This window comes from Thermothelomyces thermophilus, chromosome 3, assembly GCF_000226095.1.
Source record: "Thermothelomyces thermophilus ATCC 42464 chromosome 3, complete sequence".
Taxonomy (NCBI): Eukaryota; Fungi; Ascomycota; class Sordariomycetes; order Sordariales; family Chaetomiaceae; genus Thermothelomyces; species Thermothelomyces thermophilus.
The window spans coordinates 1132094-1159714 of NC_016474.1; the positions used below are offsets into that span (position 1 = coordinate 1132094).

A 27621-nucleotide genomic window follows, 5' to 3' on the forward strand; every position below is an offset into this window, starting at 1 on the left:
CAGCAGTGAAACACCGAAAGCGTGCACGTGGGGGGTTGGCACCCGCCCCAAACAACGACGAAAGCAGCACCATCCTGGCACATGCCCTGGACCGACTCTCATTTCTCCGCTTCCGTCGGCGAACCCCAACATCGAGATCCCGGCTCGAGGCCGCCATCTCGCGGCAGGTTATCTGCCGTCAGTTTGTCGATCGGGTTCTGCATCCTTCTTCTCTTTGCGTTTACCCCCTTGTGCCGTTTTCCAGCGCAGCAGTTGCATGTACGGATTACTGTACTTCGTATCGCCACCTATACACTCCCTTCGTGCTCTGTACGGATTACTTGGAACTGCACCATCCTAAAACAACAACAGCTCCACTCCGCCCTTGCTCGGCCTTCCTGTCCTGTTGTTCCTCCTGTCCTCGCGCGATTGAAAAGATGCACTGAGCACGCCGAGGGTTTTTTTTTCCCGGAATCATTGTGTGGAAGGCAAGTGGAGATTGTCGGTTGATTCTCATCACCCACGGCCCTCGTCTGACCTCAACAGCTTGGATTGGTGACGACATAGCTACTCCGTAACCAACGGCCGCGATTTTCATCTCGGCGACTCCCGCTCCCACGAACCCGTTCGTCCCTCATCTTGCTCCGCCAACCCCACGCATGACCGGCAGGCGACACGGGGCTCGCCTCCCCGAGATTGTTGCTGCCGGCAACGCCGCCGGCATCGACGACAATACCCCCGCCGCCTCCAGCGCCGAACCGCAGGGCTACCTCTCGCTGCCCAGCTCCCCGACCGCCATTCGCCGGCCCCGATCCAACATGAGCCGACAAGGCTCCAATACCGAGCCCCCAGACGAGCGCTCGCCGCTCCTGGGCGGGGGCAATCGGACATCGCGCATCCGCATACACAGCGCCCATGGCTCGCCCAGGGTGCCCGCCCTGTCGAGGAACCAGAGTTATGCCGGTACGTACACGCGCGCCGAGTTCCCAGACCCAATCGATCCCTCTGGAAGCGTACCGACCCAGCTAACCACCGCCCGCCTCTGGCTACCTCCCCGGGATTCCTTCCTTGCAGACAGCCCGAGAAGCATCCGCCACCACAGCCGCGGAAACTCGTGGGGCACTCGCCTGATGAACGCCTTCTCGGAACGCCAGGAGTCCTCCATGGCCGACTCCAAGGGCTCGCTCTACCCGGAAGACCGCGTGTGGTACGACCAGTTCACGTCGACCGACTGGGTTCACGACAGCATCGCCGACGCCTACCGGGTCAAGGCCCTGCGCAGTCGCAAGGATTTCTGGGGCCGCGTGTACGTCCTTTTCGACGGCGCCCAGGGCTGGCTGCTGAGCGCCCTCGTCGGCTTCATCGTCGCCGTCCTGGCGTACGTGGTCAACGTGAGCGAGGCCACCGTCTTCGATTTCAAGGACGGCTATTGTGCGAGGGGGTGGTTGATCAGCGAGAAGGTGAGCAGCCGCGGTAGTAGTAGCTAAACGCTGGCTCCGACACGAACGTGCACGCGACTCGCGGCTGACCCTCGGTTTAGAAATGCTGCCCTCACGGCCCTTGCACGGACTGGCGGGACTGGGGCGAGGTCCTCCAGGGATTCCCGTTTGGCGAGCGCTGGACCGAATATGTCGTTTACATCGTCGCCGTCATCACGCTGGCCAGCCTGTCGTGCCTCTTGACGCTCACCACCAAGACGGTGGTGCCCTCGGCATACCGACTGACGACGCTCGACGAGAACCTCGCCGCCGAGGCTCCCGCTCCTCAACCCGAAGACGGCGCCAACGGAGCCGCCGTCAGCCCCCGCCGGTTGCAAGAGAAGCGGGAACAGCCGCCCATGATTTACTACTCGGCCGCCGGCAGCGGTGTTGCCGAGGTCCGCGTCATCCTCAGCGGCTTCGTCTTGCACGGCTTCCTGGGTCTCAAGACGCTCATCGTCAAGACCCTCAGCCTCATCCTCAGCGTCGCCTCCGGCCTGAGTCTCGGCAAGGAAGGGCCCTACGTCCACATCGCGTCCTGCGTCGGCAACATCGCCTGCCGCCTCTTCAGCAAGTACGACCGCAACGACGCCAAGCGCCGCGAGGTCCTCTCGGCCGCAGCCGCGGCGGGCGTCGCGGTAGCCTTCGGCGCCCCGCTCGGCGGCGTGCTCTTCGGCTTGGAGGAGGTAGCCTACTTCTTCCCGGCCAAGACGCTCTTCCGCACCTTCTTCTGCTGCATTACCGCCGCATTGACGCTCAAGTTCCTGAACCCCTACGGCACGCACAAGATCGTCATGTTCCAGGTGCGATACCTCGTCGATTGGGAGTACTTTGAGATCCTCAGCTTCATCACGGTGGGCGTCTTTGGCGGAGCTGCCGGGGCCTTGTTCATCAAGGCTTCCAAGCACTGGGCCAAGACCTTCCGCCGGATCCCCGTCATCAAGGCGCACCCGCTGCTCGAGGTCGCTCTGGTTGCCCTGGTCACCGGCGTGCTAGGGTACTGGAACACCCTGACCAAGCTGCCCGTTTCCAAACTCCTGTATAACCTGGCGGCGCCGTGCGATGACCGAGACAACAACCTGGAGGACTTGGGCCTGTGCCCGGAGGAGATTGGCGACATCCCCCCCATCTTGATGAATCTCTTCTCGGCCTTCCTGATCAAAGGCGTGCTGACCATCATCACCTTTGGCATCGTAAGTTTTCTCTGGCTGCCACCAGCCCCTGACGATATGTAGTAAAAAAAAAAAACCTTGGCTTACGAATCACTAGAAACTACCCGCTGGCATCTACGTGCCGTCCATGGTCGTTGGCGGCCTCATGGGCCGCCTGGTCGGGCACGTCGTCCAGTGGGTGGTCATGGCCACGCCGGACTGGAGCATCTGGGGCACCTGCGCCAAGATGCCGAATGCCACTTGCATCCAGCCTGGCGTGTACGGTCTGATCGCCGCCGGCTCGACCATGTGCGGCGTAACCCGCCTGTCCGTCACGCTTGCCGTCATCTTGTTTGAGCTCACCGGCAGCCTCGATTACGTCTTGCCCTTCTCGCTGGCTATTCTGGTGGCCAAGTGGACGGCTGATGCCATCGAGCCTCTCAGCATCTACGTAAGTTCCTCGTCTCTCGTTTGTCCCCCCCGTCCTCTAAAACCGTGGCTAACCCTCTCTTCTTCTCTCTCTTCTCCAGGACCTCCTCACGAACATGAACTCGTATCCTTTCCTCAACAACAAGCACAAGCCTATCTTCACCTCGGACCTCGCCGACATTGTCCCGCGCGTCCGCAAGGAGCGCATCATCGACATCACGAACTCGCCGGTGGTGCCGGCCCCGAGCCTGCGCGCCAAGCTCGAGCTTCTCCACAAGGCCGGCGAGCTGGACGGCGGCCTGCCCATCATCCGCGACGGCGTCCTGGTCGGCCTGATCCCGGCCCCGGACCTCGAGTACGCGCTCGACAACCTGCGCGACGAGGCCTCCAGCCTGTGCCTGATGGCGCCCGTGCCGCGCATCGACGACTCGGACGACGGATCGCCCGACCCCACCGACTTTACGCCCTACATCGACCCTGCTCCCGTGGCCTTGGACATTAGGTCCCCCATGGATCTGGTATACGAGTGTTTTGTCAAGCTGGGGTTGCGGTATATTTGCGTGCTGAGGGATGGGAAGTATGCGGGCATGGTAAGTGATGCTTTTTTTTGATCTTTTTCTCTCTCGTCGAATTTACAAGGAGGTGCCGAGAAATGCTAACGTAGAGAATAGACGCATAAGAAGACTTTTGTCAAGTATATGCGGGAGCTGGAAGAGAAAGAGGGGTATGAATAAGTCGAACAGGGTGGATGGGCGAATCATCCCGCTGCGGAAGGGGATTCAATATGGATCGGTGCTTCAGGTATAGGAAGGGGGGGGGGGGATTGCAATTTTTAGGCTGGAGGACCGGGAAGGCATACGTCTTTCTAGTACTACTTTAGAGCTGCTGCGGCCTGTTGGCTTGATGTTCCTACTTGGCTTGTTCAGGATATGGCGGGCGAGGCGTTTGGGTCGCTGCTGCATTTTCTTTTTTGTTCCCCCGAGGGATTAGGGGGACGGAGGCTCTCGTCTAATAGCAACTGCTTTCGATGTCGGGGATAGACGGCTGTATCCTGAGAAGAACAGAGCTGTTGGAGCCAAGAGTCTGTCTGGAAGTCGCTGACTGATTTTGGTTGGCAGTTGCTAACCTGTTACGTTGTTGCTTTTGACCTGGTCTGGGGCAAAGACAATGTCCCACTCGTTCTGATGCTGTTGTAATGCAATGTGGAGTTGCCCTAGTCTTTCTTTTCTGCGAGACAATAATCGTAAGTAAGCCCTGTGCAAAGAGCCTGGTTACAGTCGATCAAGCACAACAATTAGGGAGGGCCGCTCATCTTTGAACGAACAATCTTGCCATGCCATTCTCTAGGGCTGGATCCCGGAAAAAAAAGGGACCGGGTATCGCGTCACCACCCCATCTGTATGTACATACATTACATACAGGGCTATGTACGTCGGGAGAAAGTAAAGTCTATGATACATGAGAATGGTTTGAGCAACGACCAAGTCAGAAGGTCTCTCTCTCTCCCCGTCGTGCTGCTTCACGAACCTCCGATTTCTATCATGGATGGACGGGCGGGCAAAAAAAAAAAAAGGCCAAAATGACGACAGCGCGCCCCCCCCCCCCGGGTTTTTCTCTTATTTTAATCTTTTTCTTGTTTGTTTATCGTCCCCCCCCCCCGGCCCAAAGAAAAAAGAGAACAAGACGTTAAAACAACACGTCTTGTTCTTTGCGGGAATGGGGGGAAAGCGTGTTCACAGGTCCTTGTGGCCCTTGCCATGCCCGCTTCCCTCCTCCTCCTCCTCCCGCTCGTCATCCTCCTCCTCCACCTCCGGCTCCGGCTCCGGGTTGCTCCGGGGGCTGACATTTGCCGGGATGAACTCGTCAAAGAGGCCCGGGGGGGCGGCAGGGTCGGAGGAGCGGGGCACGAAGCGGACGCGCAGCCTCCTGACGCCGCGCACCCTGGCGCCGACGCGGGCGCGCACGGCCTCCTCGACGGCCCGGACGTCCTCGACGGTCCAGTGGCCGGGGACGGCGAGCTCGACGTCGACGAGGTAGTTCTGGCCGGACTTGACGCCCGTCACTTCGCGCAGCTCGACGTCATCGCCGCGGACACTGCTGCTGCTGTTGCTGCGGTGTTGGTCGGCGTCGTGGTCGTGGTCGTGGTCGTGGTCGTCGTAGTGATTATCATTGAGGCTCGCGAGGCCCTTGCAGACCTGCTTCGCGACGGACGCGCGCACCTCCTCGTCGATGGAGCGGTCGGCGAGCTCGTACAGGGCGGCGAGGGTGTTGGAGAAGCCGGCGCGGATGACGAGCAGGGAGATGAACAGGCCGCCGACGGGGTCCAGCCAGGTGGCGTCGCGGAGCAGGTTGGCGCCGAGGATGGCGAGCAGCGCGACGATGCCCGTGAGCGAGTCGACGCGGTGGTGGACCGCGTTGGAGGCGAGTACCGACGACTTGCGTTCGCGGGCGACTTTCATGGCTGCATATATTATATGGCCGGGCGAGAAGGCGTTTTGGTTAGTGAAAGTTGGAGGTGTAAAGGGGTGACTTGTTCGAGGAGTAGATTCTATAGTGTTGTACGGGGGGGGGGAGGAGGAGCGAGAAGAGGGAAGGGGAAAAGGAGGAGAAGAAGAGACGTACTGGCATGATACAACCACTCCTTGATGGCGACGGTGCCGGCGGCGAGCCAGGCGGCGTGCAGGCTCGGGGCGCCGGCGGCGTGGTCGTGGCCGTGGCCGTGGTGATGGTGATGGGCGTGCGAGTGGCCGTGGCCGTGCTCGAGCAGCGCGCGGGCGGACTCGGGGTCGAGGAAGAAGTGGGCGTAGAGGCTCTCGCAGCTGCTTATACACATGAAGAGGCCGCCGAACAGCAGCATGCTCGAGACGCCCAGGGAGCCCAGGCTCTCGACCTTGCCGAAACCGTGGGGGAACTTGTCGGTGGGTGGGCGCAGGCTCCACGAGACGGTGGCCAGCGTCAGGACGTCCGAAGCCAAGTCGGTGAGCGAGTGCCAGGCGTCGGCGATCATGGACTGCGAATTGAAGACGTAGCCGCCGGCGCCCTTGGCGATGGCCATGCCCAGGTTCGAGTACAGGCCGATGCGGGTGATGCGCACGCCGGCGTCGCTCTTGTTGGTGGAGGTGAGGTAGACGTTATCATGGTGGTGGTGGTGATGGAGTCCGTGATGGTGATGGTGATGGTGTCCGTGGCCATGGCCAGCGTGGCCTCGTGTCTGTTGCGTCGCGCCGCTACCCATTGTGCCGGGTGGAGGGTGGTGGTGGTATATTGGTCTTGGGCTGGATGTAGAGGTCGTCGTTGTCGTCGTCGTCGTCGTCGTTGGCGAGAGAAAGGAGTGTGATGGCGAGGGGTCTGGATGTAGCAACCGTTGCATGCGGTTTGTAAATGCTCGGGAAGGGGAGAAGGTCTGGAAGACGCGCACGGATCCGAGTTGTGGGTGATGTGTCCCCGACGAGGAGCCGGCGGTTGTGGTGGTGGTAGTGGTGGTGCTAGTGTTGCCAGGATGGCTAATTATAATTGTGCATGGAGGTTGGCAGCTCCGTGCCCGTCTCGGATGGAGTTGTGACGCGGCAGGCGTCGCAAGCAGGCGCACCAGCGCGGGGCCCGGACAGCGCCTGTAATTCATCAAAGGACCGAGCTAACTAACTAACGGGCGACGGGACTATCCGCTGCGGCCGCCGGATCGCGCCAAATTCGGGGTAAAAATCGGCGCTGGCGAAATGTCGTCGATCGTCGACAGGGAGACACGAGACCGAAAAAAGCCAAACTTTTGCTGGTCTGCGAATTATCCGGAGAGGTGTATGTATGCATGTAATGTACGGGGAGTACGGACGTACTGTGCAATGGAACAAGAGGTGGTCAGTGATTAAAGGCAACCTGGGTACTGTACATACATAAGGTATGTATGTACGTATGCCGGGTACCGGATAAGGAACCCAGGTAGTGTCAGGGCCGGAGCTAAGGTACGGAGTAGGTCGGAGGTGACTACGTACTGTTTCCCATCCGTAGGTAACGTACTACTCCGTGGTTTGGATGACGAAACGTGTTCGTCGAGACGCGGCCGGGGAGAGAGCTAGTTAGGGTCCCATTGGATTCGCAATTGAAGCCAGTCAAGGCCAGTCAAAGCCAGTCAAGTACGGATGCCTGGCGCGATGGCTTGTCGCACGTAGCTGGAGGCTGCGGACCAGTGCAAAGGAACCTGTTGTGTGTAAAAACGTAGAGGAGCAAACTCTAGCATAGGTGTTGCGCAGTGGGCACACACACCCTCAGAGAAATCGCCCGACATCGCACCACCCCAACCGTCATCAGCCAACGGGTGAAATCCAGGGACATGGGACATGGGACATGGTACATGGGAAGTGACTTCGGCTCTTCGAACATTCCTCCACTTATTACGACTGCGTCAAGTCCCGTTTGGGGCAGGAGTGTGCGCATTGACCAACCGCAACGGGAACAAAGTGGATCCTTTACTAGTGGGCGGGTTACGGATGAGTACTCGTATGTGGAAGTTTCAACCAGTCGCCGCCACATCCCGGATCATGACAATTGTTACGCCCGGCCCGCGTGTTATTAGACTTAACGGGGTAACCAAAAGAGAAAAAGAAAGGAAAAGTATAGGACGAATAATCATACAGAAGACCACGGCTGCATGCTATCAAAAGATAATCTAATTTTCTCTCTCGATTAATTACTTCAGGTTCTTTACAGTCTAAAAGAAAAGAAGAACATACGAAGAAACATGAAGAAACCGCTCATGCGCATACCCTACACCGATATCCTACCCGCACCTAATATCATCCCACACACGGCCCGCTCCCTGCCCGGCGCCATCGCCGCCCTGCAGGAGTTCCTCCACGCCCCGTCGCCCCGGGACCTGCCCCGCTCCACCGTCGTCCTCACGGGCGCGGGCCTCTCGGTGGCGAGCGGACTGGCCGACTATCGCGGCCCCAACGGCACCTACCGCGTCAACAAGACGTACCGCCCCATCTACTACCACGAGTTCCTGACCAGCCACGAGGCCCGCAAGCGCTACTGGGCCCGCAGCTTCCTCGGCTGGACCACCCTGCGCAACGCGCAACCCAACCCCGGCCACTACGCGGTCCGGGACCTGGGCCGCCTCGGCCTCGTCTCGGCCGTCGTCACCCAGAACGTCGACTCGTTCCACCCGCGCGCCCACCCGGACATCCCGACGCTCGAGCTGCACGGCTACCTGCGCTCCACCGTGTGCACCTCCTGCCGGACCGAGATGCCCCGGGACGGCTTCCAGGCCGAGCTGGCGCGGCTGAACCCCGTGTGGGACGCCTTCCTGCAGGAGGCCCTCGCGACGGGCGCGCTCGAGACCGAGGACCCCCACGAGAGGCGGGCGCGCGGGTTCCGGGTGAACCCGGACGGCGACGTGGAGCTTCCCCAGGCGCCCTACACGACCTTTCGCTACCCCGCGTGCCCCAAGTGCCTGAGCGACCCCCCGTTGCTGGCCGACGGCAGCAGGGCCGCGGTGGAGGTGGACAACGACGGGGCCTGGAGCCCGACGAGCAAGGCCGGCATCCTGAAGCCGGCCGTCGTCATGTTTGGCGAGAGCATCGCAGACGGCGTCAAGAAGGCGGCCGAGGAGGCCATCGACGGCGCGGGAAAGCTGCTCGTCCTCGCCACCTCCATGGCCACCTATTCGGCCTGGAGGCTGGCCAAGCGCGCCAAGGACAGGGGGATGCCGGTCGCCATTGTCAACATCGGCGGCGTCAGGGGCGAGGAGGCCTTCTTCGCCGGCTTGGACCCGGATCAGACGGGTGCCCAGGGCGTGAGGCTCGAGATGTCGACCGAAACCTTGCTGCCGGCTCTCGTCAGAGAGCTTCGGCAACAACCGATTCTCCAGAATGCGGAGCCATCATCAGCCGAGGCGGCCTCGTTTCTGGAAAACGATGCCGCCGTGTTCAAAAACATGTTACAGTAGATCGCCCTTTAGTGTTAATCAAAAACTAAAAAAAAAAAAAAACTCCTCCGCCCTTTTTTTTTTTCCCTTTGAGAGGTTTGCGCTCAGAAGAAACCATTGCTTGCCAGGGTGCTCTGCAACGGCGCCCGCGTCTCCTGTGACGCAGGAGGGTTCTGCTGGGTTCCGGAGCTCGGCGTTGGGGTTGAGTTGGGCGGTGCGTCCGGCTGTTTCTTGCGCTGGTTCTTGATGGGCTCTTCGCGCTCAATCTCCCTCAGAACTGCCGCAACCTTGTCAGCCTCTCTTCTCTCCCAGCGTTTCTCTACTACCCTCCGGGACACCGTAGACCGACCGACCTTGTTCCCATTCCAGTTCTTTCTTCGCGTTTCCAGTGCCCAAGGCCTCCTCCACGTCGACCTCCTCGCCCCGCTGCAGCTTTTCCACCACCTCCCTCAGCTGATCGATCTTGACGCCCGACTGGCGCATGAATGTCGCAAAGTCTTTTCGGAGGGATATCATCTGGATGGCCATGGACCCGATCAACAAGAAGATGATGATGAAAAAGGTTGCGGGGTTCCAGCCTTTTTGTACCTTGGTCTTCTTCTTCTTCGAACCAGTCGGCGACCGCAGAGGCTTCGGCACCAGAGACTTCCAGAAGGACGCATCGGCTACAGAGCTGACGGCGCGTGTATTGGGGGCAGACAAAGAAGGAAGCGGTCTTCCAGGAAGCAGCAGCATCAGCGACGGCTGCCGTAGTGCCCGCGTGAGCAGCGTGCGACGGAGAGCGACCCGGCTCATCTTGGCTAATTGGATCCCGATTCCGACCTCACTCGTGTCCAAGTAATATCCGTAATTAGTGATTCAGTCTCGAAAGTCGACTTGTCGAGATGCGGTTGTTGGGGAAGATGCGGGGGACCCACTGAGCGCTTGCAGATCCAAGCTGCCACAAAAAAAATGCTGGCCCGGGCGGCAGGCAAGCCGGATGCTGTGGGGGGAGCAAACCCAGCTGTGGTTCTAGCTCTTTGCTAGCCGTTGCCCCGCCAACCGACAGCGTCTCTTCTGACGTGGATCAAAGCCCACATTTGGTCATTTGCTAGCTTCCGCTTTGGAGAAGCTGCCTGCCGTGTCTCTCTGCACGACGCGAAACGGCGCCGCAATTCGAAACCTCCAACATCGAACCTGGGTCTCGGCAATCGCATTTCGCGATCCATTGCATCTCTGGGCCTTGCTGTCTTTTGGATAATGTCCTCGATGCAGCGATGATGATATGATACGATTACTAACAATCGGCCCGCGACACGCTCTTCTTCATGGATACACCGCTCTCCCAGGCTGACGCTGTGCGCGGCGCAGTCTCGTCCGTCGCGACCTGCACCCCCGCGACATCTGCCTTGCTCAAGACTCTATTGCTTCCCAAGGACTCGGAGACCCCGACCGTCGACGACGCGAATACTCGACCTGCCGCGAAGACCGCGAATTCTGCCCGATCGAGAACGAACACGGTCACGAGAGCCCCATCGAAACGCGCCAGAGCCGCTGCCGCCCCCGCTCCCGACGAGGGTCTGTCGGCACGAGAGAAGGCGGCATTGGCGACACACGTCGTCAATGCCACCCTCAAGGCTCTCGGAGAGGCTGCAAAACCCTCCTCGGCCGCGGCGCCACGACCCGCCCAGGAGGATGACTTGGTCAAGACGGCGACCAAGAACGCGATCCGGCGGTCCAGCTCGGCACCCATGTCGCCCCTGCAGCCCCGTTCGCTTAACAGGCAGGCCTCCTCTCCCGTCGCTGCTGCAAAACATGCCCGCTCGCCCTCCAAGTCGTCCAGCACAACAAACCTGCTCTCCACCGTCGAGTGTGCCCGCGTGGCCCTGGCAGCATTGCGACAGTTGCCCGCCTCGGGCAAGATTACTCTCCCCGACCTGCAGCTCGAGTCCGGCATGTCGGCGTTGGTTGGGAGGTTGATCAACCTAAACCTCCAAGAGCAGGCCGTCAAGGAGCTGAGGATATTGAAAAGGAGGCTGGAGGGGCCTTCGGCCTCTGAGGCTAAGAAGGCGGGGAAATCGGCCAACTCGGATTGCAAGAATACCGCCCGACTCTTCTCGGACCTTCTCGACTTCGGTTCGGTGAAGGCCTCGGGCGCGCGGCTTCTGTTGATCATCGCCACCCAGATCCAGGTTCTGCGAGTCTTGGCAATCTCGAAGAAGCCGTCGGCCATCGAGGCGGCCCTACCCTACCTCCGCCAGGACCAGGCCTCTTCTCCTATCAACTTGCTCCTCGCAGCAGCGAGAGAGGACGGAGCGGACGTCAGCAAGATCGCCAGGCAAACGGAAACCCTGGCCCAATGCCTTCTGTCGCTTACGCCCAGCGTGTCCAGCAAGGAGGACGGCACGGCGCAGGAGGCCCGACTTAGCATCTCGCCCGCGTCCGCGCTGGAGCTGCAGGCGCTTGCGCTCGAGAGCCGGCTGCACTGGTGGGGGTTGGCGAAACACAAGGGAGACGCTGAAAAGAATATCATGGTTCCTCTATACAGGTGTCTCGGCGCGTACATGAGGCGGACCTCGGAGACGCCCAGGTCTAGCTATGTCGTTTGTTCGGAGATCTTCAACCGGATACGCCGGCAGCTCGAAGCCCACGGCTTCCACCCGGCCAAGGGATCCAGGCAGCCGTTCGCCGGCATCTGCCAGACCCTGGCGACTTTGGCGCGCGACGCGCAGCAGATGTCGGACGCCATCATGTGGGCGACCAAACTCCGAGAGGCCATGGATCCCGCGGCCGAATCGATAGCAAAGACTTGCGCGGTCGCCGCTCAGCTGCTCTCCCTCCATCTCAAGCAACCTGCCAAGTACCTCTCGGACGACCAACTGCTCAAAGAGGTTGTTGCCGGCATCCAGGGTCCCTTGCGCGGTGACACTGCCGAACTTGACGAGCTCTTGGTAAACATCTGCGCGGTTCGAAAAGGCGCGATGCATTATCTACTCACCCTCGCCAGGAACGGCGATAGCGTCTCCCAGCCTCGCCCGGAAACCAAGGAGCTGCTCGAGACATTCATCCTCCAATGCCCTCGTTTCTGCCTCCGATGGCTCGGAAAGCCCCCCGGGCCCCAGGGAAGTACCAAGGACTACCTTCGGTACGACCAGCGGCGGCAGCTCATGCTGCAGTACTTCCCACACGTTCTCGACTCGGCATTCATAACTATCAAGACTTGTTTGGACCAGTCGCGTCTCGCATGGGATCTCATGGACTCGATTCTCGGCGATTGCAACACCCTCTTGGAGTACACGGGCAGCAACTCGGCGACATCGGATCCTTCAGCGTCATATTATGTCAAGATATCACACTTCTACTACCTGCAGTACAGCTGCCTCCGACAGCAATCCACCGATCCCAAGGATGTTGCCCCCCTGCGTGCTCTGAGGCGCTCGATTGAGTGCGTCAAGCATCGCTCCAGCGGGGAGAAAGAGAAGGCACGACTCACATTGAAGCTGGAACGCATGGCAGAGCTCTGTCGGACGCTGGGCAGGGTAGAAGAAGCCCTCGGAGCTCTGCAGGCCATCCGAACAAGCCTTGTCGAGGATGGTGTCCTGACGTCCGTCGCTAAGGCCCTCGAGACGAAGGCGCCCGCCGTTGCCTGGGCCGCCGACGAGAAGGCTGAGGGCCTCTCGCGAGCACTACTGGCAATCTCCAAGATGGAGCATGTATGGATCGACTGGACCGTGGACCTCGACGAGACGGAGCGGGCTGCTGCGCTGGAGCACCGCCTGCGCTTCGTTCTGCTACGGGAAGGATCCAAAGAAGGCGCCGTCAGCCCGGAGCACCCCGTAGTCGATGCGTTGCTCCGAATCTACATCCCTACCAAATACCCCATCCGGAGACTCCGGGTGCTCCTTCTCCTGCTGTGCTCAGCGCTCGGTAACCTTGACAAAGCCCCCGAGCTCCTCTCGGTCGCTAAGGACGCCGCGCAAGTCGAGGCATCTGGAGATCTCGGAGAGGACTCGGGCTTGGTTGGCTTTCTCCCACACCTGAAGGCGCTCCACAACTCGCTATCCGCGGCAGTAGATGCCTACCGCGACCACCAGGCACTCGATGCCTGCATTTCCACCTGGCGCTCGATTATCGCCTCTTGCCAGGACAAGGCAGCACTGGAGACGGTCATCGACGACGTGCCGGGCCTCTTGGAGTACCTGCAGTCGGTTGCTGACTTTCTCCGCATGAAGGGCCGGGACACCACGCTCGCAGCCGTCTTGGAGCTGGCCGCCAGCATCTCGCGGGCGGTCGAGGGCTCGAAGGCGGAAGAGGTGATCCAGCATAGCTCGTGCCTCGCCCTACAATACACTAATCTCGGGCAGTCGCTGAGGGCGGAACAGGTGTTCCAGGAAGTACAGGAACTGATCAGCGACGAGCTCCGCAGCGAGGTCCTCGCCAGCTTCCACCTCGCCTTCGCGGAGCACTTCCTTGCCCTCAGCAGTATCAGACAGGCGGAAGACCATCTTGCCCAGGCCCAGCTCGCCTTCAACGTCGATGCCGCCGCTTCTCAAAAGCACAACCGCGCCGAGAGAAGGCGACTCGTCGCATATGCCTGCTACCTCCAATCTCTCATCGCCCTGGAACGCGGCGACTCCCACCACGCGCTCGCCTACTCCCGCGACAGCGTCCGCACGCTCTTCCAGGATTGGGCCAAACTGGAGTCCCGGCTCGTGCCGAGGACCCTGCCCGAGCCGAACCGTGCGGACGACCAGACCATCGATGTATCCGCGGTAACCATCGAAGGCGATACCCTTCAGCAGAGCCCGGGACCGGAGTTCTGGCGGCTGTTCCACTGCCTCTATCGCAACGTCTTCCGGCTCTCGTCCATGTACGCTCATTTGGGCATGTTTCAAGAGACCATGTACTACGCCGAGCAGGCCCTGAAGATGGCCAAGACCGTCAACTCGGAATTCTACAACGCCGAGTGTGCCGCCTGGATCGGCTCTGTCTCCTGGAGGGCCGCCAATGCCACAAAGTCACTCGAGATGCTGCAAGAAGCCGCAGCGCTGCTTCCCGACGACAACCGCTCGTACTCGTCGGCGGCGCTGGCCTGCCAGATTGGCTCCATGTATCTCTCCCAGAACAATATGGAGGGCGCTAAGCTGTTGCTGGAACGGGCCGAGGCAATCGCGCACAACCTCGCTGCGAGCCCGGCTGCCGAGCAGCGGGCAGATACCGCCGCCGTCGAGACCGAAATGGCGAAGTTGAGCATCACAAAGAAGCCTACGAGGGGTGGTGGTGGTGGTGGTGGTCGTGGTGGACGTAAGGCTGCTGTTGCGAAGACGCCAGGCAGGAAAGCGGCCAAGGGCGCGATCAGAACGAAGGCGACGGCCCCCGTTCCCGAGCCGCCGGTGGTGGTGGTGGCCGAGGAGGACGCTCAGCTGGCCAAGCTCCGAGCGTCCATCCTCGTCCAGAAAGCCGTGTCCATGCTCCGACAAAAGGAGTGGGCGGCAGCCCAGGCCGCTCTCATCGAGGCTACGGCTGCCTCGAAGGCATCCGGCCTGCTGCCCGTGAGACAAGTCACCATGGCCTCGTGTCTGCTGGGTATGAGCATGGAGCAGATGGCTCAGGACCCCGTGTTCTCCGTCATCCAAGACTCGACCATCTCGTTTCCCGCTCTCTCGGGTTCCTCCGAAAAGCCCTCGCCAGTCCGCCCCAAGGCCTCGTCGCCTAAGAAGTCACGAGCCGCCGCGGCGAGCCAAGGACAAGCCGTCAGGGAGGCCGCTCCGGGGCTGTACGTGGACAATCTGCGGCAGGCCCATGACTACCTGCTCGAAGCGCACTCGGTGGCAGCGCTGAGCGGGGACGCGAGCCTAATTCACAGGATCTCGGGCATGCTCCAAAACGTCAGCCTGTACCTGACGGCCACCTCGGCCAAGGCCAAGGCGGCCGTCCACTCCGCCCAGACGTCGTACTCGGTCGAGCTCGCCCGGAACCTGACCTGGCGTCGCGAGCGGAAGGCGCTGCTCCAGGAAAAGAACGCGAACAAGAGCGACGGACTGCAGTGGCCGGCGACGCTCCAGTCAGCGAGCACCAGGCGGTCGAGCCTCGGGTTCACGCTCGACCTGCACAAGATCCAGCGGGACTATATCGACATCGTCCCCAGGTCATGGAACGTCATCTCCATCTCGCTCAGCGAGGGCGGCCACGACCTCTGCATCACGAAGCTGCAGGCCGGGCAAAACCCCTTTGTCATCCGCCTGCCCCTCGAGCGGGCCAGCTCGCGCGACGCAGACAGCGACGTCTTTGACTTCCAGCAGGGCCGCGCCGAGCTGCTCGAGATCATCAAGCAGATCAACAAGACGTGCCACGACTCCCGGGACATGACGGTCAAGGGCGCCAAGGCGGCGTGGTGGGCCGAGAGGGAGGCGCTGGACGAGCGGCTGAAGGAGCTTCTGGACAACATCGAGACCATCTGGCTGGGTGGCTTCAGGGGCATCTTCTCGCAGCACGTCCGCCGGCCGGAGCTCCTGGCGAGGTTCCAGAAGGACTTCCTGACGATCCTGGACAAGCACCTGCCCTCGCGGCGGCAGGTGCGCGGCAAGAAGACGACCAAGCCGGAGCAGACGGCCAAGGCCACGCTGGACCCGAACGTGCTGGAGCTGTTCATCGGCCTGGGCGACGCCACGGAGCCCGGCCGCGACTTTGACGACGAGCTCACCGACCTGCTCTACTTTGTCGTCGACATCCTGCAGTTCCACGGCGAGCGCAACGCCTACGACGAGATCGACTTCGACTCGATGGTGGTCGAGACCATGGACGCCCTCAACGCCTACCACTCGGCCGCCCACGCCGCGGCAGCCGAGGACGCCCCGGCCAACCTGCACACCATCCTCGTCCTCGACAAGGCGCTCCACGTCTTCCCCTGGGAGTCCCTCCCCTGCATGTGGGGCCTCGCCGTCTCCCGCGTGCCCTCACTCGCCTGCCTCCGCCGTCTGATCCTCGACTGCCGCCGGCCGGGCGAGCGGGAAGGCCGCCCGGACGGCCACCACGCGTCCGTCTCCGCAGGCGGCACCTACATCCTCAACCCCTCGGGCGACCTGACGTCGACGCAGGCCACCTTCTCCCGGCCGCTGGCCGCGCACCTGCCGTCGCCGGCCTGGCGGTCCCTCACGGGCCGCCCGCCGACCGAGCAAGAGTTCGCGACCGCGCTGGCCGAGTCGCAGGTGCTGCTCTACTTCGGCCACGGCTCGGGCGCGCAGTACATTCGCGGGCGCACCATCCGCCGCCTCGACCGCTGCGCCGCCGCCGTCCTCCTCATGGGCTGCAGCTCCGCCGCGCTGGCCGACCACGGCGACTTCGAGCCCGCCGGCCCCGTCTGGAACTACATGATGGCCGGCTGCCCCGCCGTCGTCGGCACCCTGTGGGACGTGACGGACCGCGACGTCGACCGCTTCGCCGCCGGCCTCGTCGAGGAGTGGGGGCTCCTCCCCAGGGGCACCTTCCCTTCCTCTTCTTCTTCCCCCCATTCCTCTTCTTCTTCTTCTACTACTACCGCTGCTACCGCTGCTGCTGCTGCTGCTGCTGCTTCTCGTGCTGCCGGTGGCGGCGAATATGGGGACGCTAGCCTCGTCGAGGCGGTCACGAGGGCGAGGGGGAGGTGCAAGTTCCGCTTTGTGACCGCTGCGGCCGCGGTCGTGTATGGCATTCCTGTGTATGTGGAGCGGTAAACGCCGGGGCATGTTTCTTTTCTTTTCTTTTCTTTTTTTTTTTTTTTTTTTGCGTTTCGTATGTTCTGTTCTGTGATCATTGACGATGTTGTCTGTTTTGGGGGGGAGCTGTTGTGCTCTCTCTCTTTTTTCCCTTCTCTCCTGGACACGGTTGCATTGGGAGGTGAGGTGGGTGGGCGGAGTTGGGGTTTCGGAGCGGTGAGAGAGATAATAGGATAGATCACGATGATATTCCCATACACGCCAACCATGATGGATGATACAATTTGCAAAAATGAATGTTCGAAATGGTCTTGATCTTCAGTAATTAGCGTCTGCTTCCATACCTTACCTAATTCCGTTCTGATGTGATGCTTCTCCCAGGGTTGCCTCGAAACTGCTAATTAGGCTCGCCGTGCAACTTTGCAACAGCACATTAATTATTTCCTCGCTCTCCTAGTGATCTTGGTCAGATAGCTTATTACTGCCTTTGTTTACTTTTCGACGTGATCGGCAGTGTAAAAGAGCCATAACTCCTTAAAGGACTAAAATTATATTTCTCCAGTCTACAGCTAATAATATAGCCGCTGAGGGACAATTAAATCCGTTATTGCGAGCTCCCGGCAGTGTTGTAGGTGAACAGGCCCAGGTTTATACAAAAGGACGCTTCGTCGGCGCGTCTTGAATATGTACTGTATGTACATATAGAGGGGGCTTGTATGTACTGTACGATAGTAATTTAGGGATTAGGTGGCCTGACCCAATCCTCTGGACTTGCCCTGACCAGACATTCTTGAGTGAGCATCACAGTAGGGGTTGGTTTCTAGTCAGGCCAAGTCTAGGGGTTTTGGTCAGGTCAAGTATTGGTCAGGCCAAGTCTGAGGTACTGTACCTCTTATACGGATTACCTAGTCTCGAGCTAGTTAGTGGAGTCGAATTTCGCGGGGGCAATCTGCCCGTGAAACACGAGGACGCCGAGTCCGCCACGAAGCTATCTCTCCGAGCAGAAGGTTTATTACTTCATTATCAATGTAGAAAAAAAAAGTAACATATATAATTGAGCATATAAATTCCGAGTATTCTGTAGATTGATTTAAACATAAAGGGCTTAAAGGTCTTATCAAGCAAAATTAAAGCCAAAACCTAGAGCTAAATGCGGGTTCGGGTTGTGTGGAAGTCTTCCTCGGCAACAACCTACACAGTACGTCCGTAGTTAGACATTTTTCGCGATCAACAGGTCAGCTTTCCAACATATAATCGCATATGCGAGAAGCAGCCGGCACGTACGACCATACCCAGCAGAAAGCACGGCATCCCGTCCGCTCTGCCCTAGTTAAGCTGCTGAGGGCCCGAGTAGTAGTTGGGTCGGTGACGACCAGCGAATTCCGGGTGTTGTACGTTCCTTTTTGTCTCTTTATTTCATGCTCTACTATGAATGAGCTTTGGTGTCTTTTTATCCTTTTCTGTCGAATTCTACGATATTCCCCCGGGGTCTTTTCTGCCGGGAAGGGCTTTTGTTCTGGAAATAGAGACAGACACAACTTCAGGCCCAAAATAGCAAATTCAGAGTCTAAACTTCTCGATCGCCTTGGAACTAGTCGACTCCTTCCAGTGTACTTCAAATAGTAGCAGCCTTTACCACTAGGTAATTCGTCATTCTTTTTGGATATTCCTACTGAAAACCAGAAGCATTCATTCTACGACGGTAAATCGGCTGCAGGACGCTCCTAGCCACCACAATCTGCATCGGAAGTCTATGGTATTGACATCTTCCCCCACAGAAACTTTGTACAAACCATGATCGGAATGCATTATTGTCTGCCACCATCCGCCCATTACTAAATGATTGTTCGATCCACTGGCTGCCATTCGATGCACCATCTCCCTACAATAGGGTGTCGGTTCTTGTCGACTTGACTCCACGAACCTCCTCACTTCCGATCACCCACTACAGTGGGACCCATTCGGTCTTAATCTAGCCGCCGTTGATGCCCACCAGGACAAAAAAGGCTGTGGAGTTTGCGTCCAGGGAAGTTCCGTCCAGGGACAGCCACGACACAGGAGAACAGTGGAGATGGCCTGACCTTTTGTTTTTGGTTTTTGCCGAGACCGCAAGGCCAGCTTCAAAGAAAGAGGGTGGTAAATTATCATCTATCGCGTGGAGATTACGAGTCATTAACGACGGAAACTTTACAAAATGAGTGGTTAGAGAATTTAGGACGTTTCTATTAAAATTGAATTAGAGAACCAGGTGAATATAGTCTTGCTTGTTGAGCACGCCTGTCTGCAGGGTAGTTATGGAAGATCAGCCTGTCTAATGGCGATCAAGCCCGCTGAGATGGTTAGTTGGGTACCACCTTAATTAGCGATTGAGTAGACAGTAGGACCATACCACAAGATGTTCGCGTCAGAAGCGAGCATTGATTGTCGATGAATGTCAAGTAGAATCACGTCGAACGAGGATTCTGAGTATTTAAGAACATTAGATAGAAACTGATTTGCGTTGTTTTGCGGCCTAATGACTAAGTGTCCCAATATCCAAAACCGGACAAGGAGTGCTGGTAACTGATCACCGTTGCCGTTGTGATTGCTAGCTGCGAAGGAGTTTGCAGGTTGTGAGCCGTTTAGTGAATTACCAAACCAGCTATGGTGGGAGCTTATGATGTTGGCAGATTGCTATAAGAGACTACATTACCACGGCAAGAATTGAGTGGCAGTTGCAAAATGCTGGCATATTAGATTAAGGGTAGGGCTTTGGTCAGGTCAAGTACTCGGTCAGGCCAAGTCTGCTTACCGCGTGAAGGAGAGTTTGAATGCACTCCATAGCTATAACCCAGATTAGTCCTTTACAATATCCCCAGCAGTTAAAGGAAGAGTCTGCCGAAGAGACGAGACAATTTTCTCGGCAGGGAACAGTTTCCTTCGTTAACCTAAGACGCAGCTCAAGTATCATGGTCACCAAACATCTTAAGAAAGGTTCGCATTGCTAAGTCCTCAAAGGCACCGAACAGCGGAAATAGATGCAGGTCTAGTAGTATATAGATCGGGTGAATTCTTCCCGAACAATGAGGGCCTAAGACAAAAGTGTATTTTAGGCTCCGAGTAACCTAGCCAATATTTCGCACGTATGTATTTGTAAGGGTATCTGTATTTGAATGGGGTTATAACTACTCCGTACAGGCCAAGTGGAATCAGAGGCCCACAAGGCCAAAAAGGAAGTTACTGTAACACGTACAACACCCGGAATTCGCTGGTCGTCACCGACCCAACTACTACTCGGGCCCTCAGCAGCTTAACTAGGGCAGAGCGGACGGGATGCCGTGCTTTCTGCTGGGTATGGTCGTACGTACTAGCAGCACGGTAGAAGTATTCCTTATATGCTCCGTCTTCTTCGAGAGACAAGAAAAGTTCGTATTATCAGGTGGACTGACCTTGTGAAGCCCCCCTTATCCCCCCGGTGCTCCTACAGACTTGGCCCGACTAGGACCCCTAAAGTTGACCTGACCAAACACCACTTGGCCTGACCATACTCCCAGACTTGGCCTGACTACCACAAATTGTCTAGATCTGGTCAGCCGTGCGTCATCATCAAAGCTCGGTGTGAAAGTGCGGGTTGGCTAGGTGGAGAGGAGGGTGGAGGAAGAGGTAGGGATTGGTAATTATCATTAATCTTCTCACCTGAAGGCAACGGCTTCTCTTGACGCGCTTGCTGTCGCTTCTCGTTTTCGGTACCTATTGTCGAATGCCCGTTGTTAGCACGAAAGGGAAGGCACGAAGAGTTCAAATCGTCATGGGAAACCGCTGCAAGGAATCGAAACTTGACTTTTCGTAAGTAATATGCCAAAATAACTGCCTCTCGTGCTCTACACTGCCAAACCTGTTTTATATGAGATTCCCAAGTACCTAAGTCTGTCTTCCATTTGTTAGCCTAAAATCCTATTTATTAGACAAATGCCAAACGCAGTGATAAGCTTCTAGGAGCGTTGAAAGCAGTGTCTATAGTAGGTAGCTATACGAAGGGAAGAGGGGCTTGTTAAACTATCTACAAAGGAGACAAAACGACTAATATTTATAGACAAAGGAACTGGCCGAAGCATTAAACAGCCTTATATAGCTATGGCAAACATGTAGCTAATACGCTTAGAAGCTCTATAGCTTCCGACACACCCCCTAGTTGAACGTAGTAATCGTTTAACTACGCTTTGTGGTAATACTGTTCTTGGTGTTATATCCTTTATCGCTCTTACCTTGATAGCTCCTTTAGGGGCCTACCTTCTGTATTTAGAAGTCTAAAAGAGTCGAGTATAGTAGAGCGATTCCTTTAAAGCTATAGATCAAATATAGCTATTATAACCGTAGTAGTGATAGTATTACTAGTTTTAATTGTAGTAATAACAAGATGACGCCTCCTATGCTCGAATTAACGGATGACTTATTAGGTATACCTATTGCAAATACTATAACTACTAGTAGGTCGACTCTTACTCTTATAATGCCTTGAAAGTATAAGTATACTAAAGCTTCTAAACCGTAAGTGTTCTAGTTATATTAAGATTGTTTAAGCTAACTAAATATAGTAATATTATAGCTAGCAAGCTTCGTAAGGTGCCCTATAGAATGTATATATGGTCGGCTCTAGTAGGACGTTCTTTAGGCAAATGTTATAATTATTCTGGCGCTAGCTCTTACTACTACCATTATACCTATAGTTCCTATAAGTATAAGGAAATATACACTAATCGCCTATATATCTAATAGCTCCTATAATATTAATACTAACCATAATGGTAGTCCTACTTCTTACGTTAGGTTGGCAAAGGATTTAACGAAGGCTCTATTAGATAGAGCTAAGGCTTCTATAAGTCCCTAGATCCTAAACCTCTACCCCTAATATATAGGCAAATCGCTAATAGTTATATATAGAATCTTAAGAAGCTATATATAGTCCTTTAGAATGACCTTAAACGCGCTAGCGTAGACGATATAGAGGAGTACGAGCTTGATAAGGCTAAACTTACACGCTTTATAAAGATCGCCTACTTTATATATAATATCTTCTACTAGTTAGGTAAGATCAAGGAGGATTGTAAAGCTTGTATTAGCACATCTGATAACGTATTAGGTACTATATTATCGCCTAGCTAGGATAAAGGCAAGGGCAAAGCTATTAATCCTAGTAACGGCTAATAGTAGTAGATAAGGAGTATTAGGCGGTATTTTATTTAGCAAATTTAACTTATTTTCTACCCTTTAGTTATATAAGTCTGTAACTGACATCTTAAAGATTAAGGAGAGCCCTCTAGTGCTTAAAGGCTTATTAGCTAAGTCATTTAGTAAGCCTATCTGCTAGTATCTAACTAGTTAGTGGATATATAGCTTTAAATATTCCTTTTACTACTTCCTAGTGTAATTATATATTATAGATATCTATATACTATAAGCGAGTATTAATACGTTCGTTCTTAGCTATTACTAGTTAAATAGTTTACTAATTATCGTAGTAGATGTTCTAGGGTTCCCTAAGCTCAAGATCGATATCTATAAATAGCCTTTTAAGCGCTATAGCTTCTCTTACCATAAGGGAGAGCGTTAGAAGTTCTACTTTAGTACTTAACGTTATAATGGTATCCTAGTACGACGCCTTCTATATAATAGGACCTCTAAATAGGAAGAAGATATATCCTTATAACGAATACCATATATCTAGATCATTTATATATAAAGCGTCCCTAGCGATTATAAGTGTTAGACTTTCTAGCGCTTGCTTGCCCCTATACTAGATTAATAGGCAAGAGCTCCTAAATAGATATCTTACTACTTGCTATACCTCTAATAAGTAGTCTAGTCCTAGGTTAGTTAGGTATTAAGAGAGTACTAAACAGGTATATATAATGTCTAGATATAGTATAACTATATAGTATAGGATTAATCTAACGAGCTCCTAATACTCTTTAATCCATATACTAGTAGCGCTCCCTTTGAACTTCTTAAGTTCTTTATAGCTTAAGGGAGTTAGTTTATACATACTAGGTATATCTAACCTATATCTTCTTACTACCTTCCTAATATATTAGTTATAGACTAACTATATCTTATATATAGGTTAGTCTCGAATCACCTTAATACTAAGGAACTAACTAATATTACCCTACTTATAAACGTTGTATCGAGCTTTGATTCCTTCTATTACCTGCTTAGCTACTATGGCATTGCTTTTGTAAAAGAAGACTAAGAAGTCGTTAATATAGAAGATCAGGATAACGTGTTTACCATAGCTTAGGAAGAGGCATTTCTCTTCGCCCGATAATTCTATACCTAGATCTAATAGCGTTTTATAGAACTTCTTATACTATAAGAGTAGCAAGTCTCTCAAGCTATATAGAGCTCTTTGTAACTCTATATATTTCCCTAGCTACTTAAATCCTTCTAGTAGTTCGTAGATAATAGGATTATCTTTCGGTCGTTTGGCATTAAGGAACGTTTATACCATATCGAACTACTTAACTTCTAAGTCAAAGTACGTAGCGATCGCTATTATTATATAGAATGATTACGCCGCTAGAGTAGCTATATATATACTTTCTACTAAGCTAATATCTTATAGATCTCCTTATATGTAGATCCTTGCCTTATACTTCTCTAAGAAACCATCCTTGTCAAACTTATACGCGAAGACCTATTTTAACAGGATAGGTTATGCTTTTACCTACTCGCGTGGTACGATCTTCTACGTTCCCCTGCTCTCTAAGTTATATATCTCCTTATAAGCCGTATCTTTAAACTGTTATTCTAACGGGTAGTTATATAGGTCTTACTAGTTAGTAGGAATATAAGTAAGATCGTTAATATACTAATACGACTTATTTAAGGCTACTCTAAGGTATATAGTATCCTTCTATCATATAGTAGTAGCAAATACCATATATATCGTTCGAAAGCTCTAGTCTCCTAGGTAAGCTTCCTATTAATTAGGTAGGTAAGTCTTATAGAACTGTCGCTAGAGTTCCTTAGTTATATAGATAAAGGAGTAGTAGTAATTAACCTTTTCTTTATCTTATAGCTATTCGCTTAACTATATAGGGTCCTTAGGTATATAAGCCCTCCTCTTACCTCTATCTCTCCTTATAAGAGGTTGCTAAATAGCTTCTCCTTCGCTTCTACCTTCTAGAGAATACGTTAGCTAATCCGGACTTCGCTTAACGCTCTATTCCTCCTATTCCACGTTAAGGTATAATATATTAGTAGTACTATCCCTAGCTTCTAGCTCTTCTATCTACTCGTCATATATATTAGATTCTTCTATAGAAGGTATTCCTCTATTAGATTCGATAGCTCCCCTACTCTCCTTAGCGTCTAATTAGCTAGCTAGTAACTAGGAAGGCCCTAATTTAAACCCTCCTACTTCCTAGTAGATATCCCCTTTACTAGCTAGTATAGGGCAAGTTACCAAGGGCTTAGGCGTATATTTAGGGGTCAAGAGTCCTCTAAAGCTCTCTATCCATTTAGTAAGTTCGTCTGTTGCTTATATCTCTGTTATAAGAGTCTCTAGAACTAATTACTCGCTTACAGGCTATATATTAGAGAGCTCCCTTACCCCTAAGTCTTAACCTTATTAGAGAGATTAGTCTACCGCTAGACTCTCTTACGATAGAGGTAGCTAAGCTACTATAATGGAGTCTTTTACTAGTTATTAGGTCTATTATAACGCTTCTTAGAGAAAATTGCTATCCTAGGAATCTTTGTTAAGATCGAATTAATTAACTTCCTAGCTCGTTACCGCTAATAATAACTCTATTAGCTACTCTTTACCTAGACGGTAGAAAGTCTTTTTATTAAAGCGAACGTTACAAGTTATAATGACCTTATTAAGCTTAGGTATCTAAACGCGATAGATGTTAAATATATAATATCCTATAAGATACCCTATTAGCCTATATAGTAGTACCTTAAAGTCCTTTATATACCACTTAGCTTCTTTATCTTTATAGAGGATATATACCTAGCATCCATATATAAAGATACTACTCTAGTCTAAGCATAGGTTGCTAGTTAACGTAATTATCAAGCTAGGTTTATACTAGCGAAAGTACTATTTAAACTAGCTATAAAGTACTTCGTTAGGAGTTCTAAACAAGTAAGCATAGCTTAGGCTTATCGTATATAAATATGCCGCCACTTATACGCTTTCTAACCAGAGCTTCGTAGGCAGATTCGCGCTATTAAGTATCTTAATTAAGTGTAAGATTAGTTCTTACCCTACTTGCTCTACTAGTTTATTAGGCTTATAGGTATACAAAGGTAAGAGTTTAAGATTAATACCGCTTTCTATAGCCTAAGTCTAATAGTATATCGGTATACGCCTTACTAAACTAATCGTTATAATATTATTATCCTACTTGATCTTATAGATAGTAAGCCTATATTAGCGTCTTATCTAGCTCTCGAAATTCTAGATAACTTCCATAATCTAGTCTAGTGACTTTATTATTAGGAGGAAAGGGAAGAGCTTCCTACTATACTTATTAACAATCATAAGTAGCTATTACGATCCATTAATCGCTTTAGAATAGTTAAACAGATCCCAGGCTACTTACTAGAACAGGCGTATAGACTTTTACTTAGGCAGTGTTTTCCTAGAGATAACCTTGCTTATATAAGTATAAGTATAGCTCTTATACTTAATATATACTGTCCCTTTAATATAGACGTTTCTAGCGTTATTAACAAGCGCTTTTAACGCTTCTAGTCTAAGGTAGCTAGCTCTTAAGTGCTAAAGATCCTTGGTATCCTCTCTTATAGTAGGTAACGCTCGTATCTAGGACCTTCTACTATATATAGTAAACACGTTCTATAAAGATATATAAACGTTTATAGTACCTGCTTTACTAATCTAAATATAGTCTAGAAGGCTTAAGTAGTAGGAAAGTAGCTTATATTTAAGGAAGGTAAGATTATACTTATATTCTAACTTGTAAAGGATAACGTTATTTTCTAGTATTCCGAAACGTAGTAAGTAGTCTAAGCTATAGTACTAAGTGCCTACCTTAAGTAATAGAGCTTCTGAGATAATATTAATATAGAATTCTTTGACGATAGCGATATCCTTAAACGTTAGGTTCTTAGTATACAGTTTATATAGTCTATTTAGAACATTCTCGATTACCTAAGTACCCCTCCTATTAATAGGAAAGGTTATTATACCTGCTTTAACAAACTTAGGATCTTCTACCTTAACGAACGTTCTAGGCAAAAGGAACTTCTTATTATTAACTAAGTAGGTCGCGCTATATAAGTCTAGTAAAGTACTTTCTAAAAGAGGATAGCGTTATAGAGCGACTATACTAAATGCCCTATAGTAAGTTAAGAGCTTACTAAGTAGTTAAAGGCCAATAATTAACGTATTAAAGGAACTAACGTATCCTACCCTTAATTACTTAGAATAGGATAGCTCCCCTTACTTAGCGATAAATTAATTTTTTAGTCTAGCCTACTTCGGCTTATTAAGCTCCTAGCAAATCCTCTTATACTCCTTATCAGAAAGATATAAGTATTACTTGTTACTATAGACGGCTTATTTAAGTATATAGCAGTCTACTAGATCCTATAGATATCTTAGATACTTATAAGGATATCTCGTATTACGTTGCTAACCGTTATAAGAGTCTTTATATAAGTCTCTACCTCTTTCCTTACCGCTCTTCTAAGCTATAGGAAGTATTAATGTATAAGTTATCGAGAAGATTCTATACTTCTAAGAGACTCTAGGTTATACGTCGTTATTAATCAGGATCTCGGCTATTGTAACAAGGGTATTAAGCTCTAGAAGTAGTTATCCTATACTATTAGAAAGCTCGATTTCTATCCTCTTATTTGCTACCTAGGTTAATAGGATACGTATAGCAATAGCGTTAAGAAAGGTATAAAGTCCTTATATACCTTATACTTCTAGGATATTATATTAGATAGCTCGCTAGAAGGTAACATTAAAGTTACAAATCTAATACTATAGGTTAACTTCCGAAGGCTTAGCTATATTAAGACTAGCTATATATTATATGACAACTATCGTATAAAGCGTTATAATAGATGGTATAAGTATAGAGCAAAGCGCCTAGATAATCCCCCTAATAAGGTTAATATCCTTCTTCCTATATGCTTTTATAGCTTTATAAAGTTTAAGGTCTATAGTATATACTAGCTAGCATTATAGCTATCCTATCTGCTTACTAACATTAGTAACGTATATAATATCTTTATAAAAGGAGTCTTATAGTTATACGAATTCGGCTATAGTAGCTACATTAGAAGGTATCAAATCTCTAGATATTAAAGGCAACAATTCTTCTAGGAGTTACTCCTAGGAAGCCAGGATAAGGTTATTTCTAGCTTGCTTATAGGTTAGGCGCTATAGAACTTCCAGATCTAGCTCACGGTCACCGTCAGGGTCAACAAATCCCTATATACTAGCAAATTTAGCCTACGATTATAGTTTAATATACTATAAGTTCTAAGAACTAGGCCCTATAAAGCGTATAAAAGTCTTGACTAGGATCTTAGATATAATAGACATATCGTCAAAAGCGTATTAAAGCAAGGTAAGAGAGTTCGTAATAGAAGAAGCTACTACTAATATTAAAGATATATCGGCAGAGGAGTAGTCAAGGTACCAGGCTTATAACTACCGAACGTAGTGATAAGCTTCTAGGAGCGTTAAAAGCAATGTCTGTAGTAGGTGGCTGTATGAAGGGAAGAGGGGCTTGTTAAACTATCTATAAAGGAGACAAAACGACTAATATTTATAGACAAAGGAACTGGCCGAAGCGTTAAACAGCCTTATATAGCTGTGGCAAACGCGTGGCTAATGCGCTTAGAAGCTCCATAGCTTCCGACAACAAATAATATTATCCAACTTTGCTACAGCTCGGTGGCTGCAAATCAGTACAGCTCAGAGAGGCTGCAAAATACGACACCACAGCGGTATTCGCGCCGTG

General features: G+C 52.4%; 6 protein-coding genes across 6 annotated transcripts; 4 read left to right on the forward strand and 2 right to left on the reverse strand.

Annotated features, from left to right (window-relative positions):
• The first annotated feature begins 392 nt into the window (after positions 1-392).
• On the forward strand, positions 393-3803 carry MYCTH_2303682 (uncharacterized protein). The gene is made up of 7 exons (XM_003662666.1): positions 393-467; positions 526-942; positions 1054-1439; positions 1520-2650; positions 2727-3059; positions 3139-3627; positions 3709-3803. The coding sequence occupies exons 2-7, from the start codon at positions 639-641 to the stop codon at positions 3769-3771; spliced, it is 2706 nt and encodes a 901-aa protein (XP_003662714.1). The 5' UTR covers positions 393-467; positions 526-638; the 3' UTR covers positions 3772-3803.
• Positions 3804-4748: 945 nt separating this feature from the next.
• On the reverse strand, positions 4749-6822 carry MYCTH_2303685 (uncharacterized protein). The gene is made up of 2 exons (XM_003662667.1): positions 5660-6822; positions 4749-5498 (listed from the first exon to the last, which is right to left on the reverse strand). Exons 1-2 carry the CDS (start codon positions 6270-6272, stop codon positions 4771-4773), a joined length of 1341 nt encoding a protein of 446 aa, XP_003662715.1. The 5' UTR covers positions 6273-6822; the 3' UTR covers positions 4749-4770.
• Positions 6823-7697: 875 nt separating this feature from the next.
• On the forward strand, positions 7698-8981 carry MYCTH_81379 (uncharacterized protein; the record flags this gene model as incomplete). The annotated part of the gene is made up of 1 exon (XM_003662668.1): positions 7698-8981. The coding sequence occupies exon 1, from the start codon at positions 7773-7775 to the stop codon at positions 8979-8981; it is 1209 nt and encodes a 402-aa protein (XP_003662716.1). The 5' UTR covers positions 7698-7772.
• Positions 8982-10267: 1286 nt separating this feature from the next.
• On the forward strand, positions 10268-16651 carry MYCTH_2117988 (uncharacterized protein; the record flags this gene model as incomplete). The annotated part of the gene is made up of 2 exons (XM_003662669.1): positions 10268-16398; positions 16549-16651. The coding sequence occupies 2 exons, from the start codon at positions 10268-10270 to the stop codon at positions 16649-16651; spliced, it is 6234 nt and encodes a 2077-aa protein (XP_003662717.1).
• Positions 16652-17868: 1217 nt separating this feature from the next.
• MYCTH_2060549 (uncharacterized protein) lies at positions 17869-18036 on the reverse strand (the record flags this gene model as incomplete). The annotated part of the gene is made up of 1 exon (XM_003662670.1): positions 17869-18036. A coding segment is annotated over one exon (168 nt), but the record flags the coding sequence as incomplete, so codon positions are not given.
• Positions 18037-19826: 1790 nt separating this feature from the next.
• MYCTH_2062645 (uncharacterized protein) lies at positions 19827-19994 on the forward strand (the record flags this gene model as incomplete). The annotated part of the gene is made up of 1 exon (XM_003662671.1): positions 19827-19994. A coding segment is annotated over one exon (168 nt), but the record flags the coding sequence as incomplete, so codon positions are not given.
• Positions 19995-27621: the final 7627 nt, after the last annotated feature.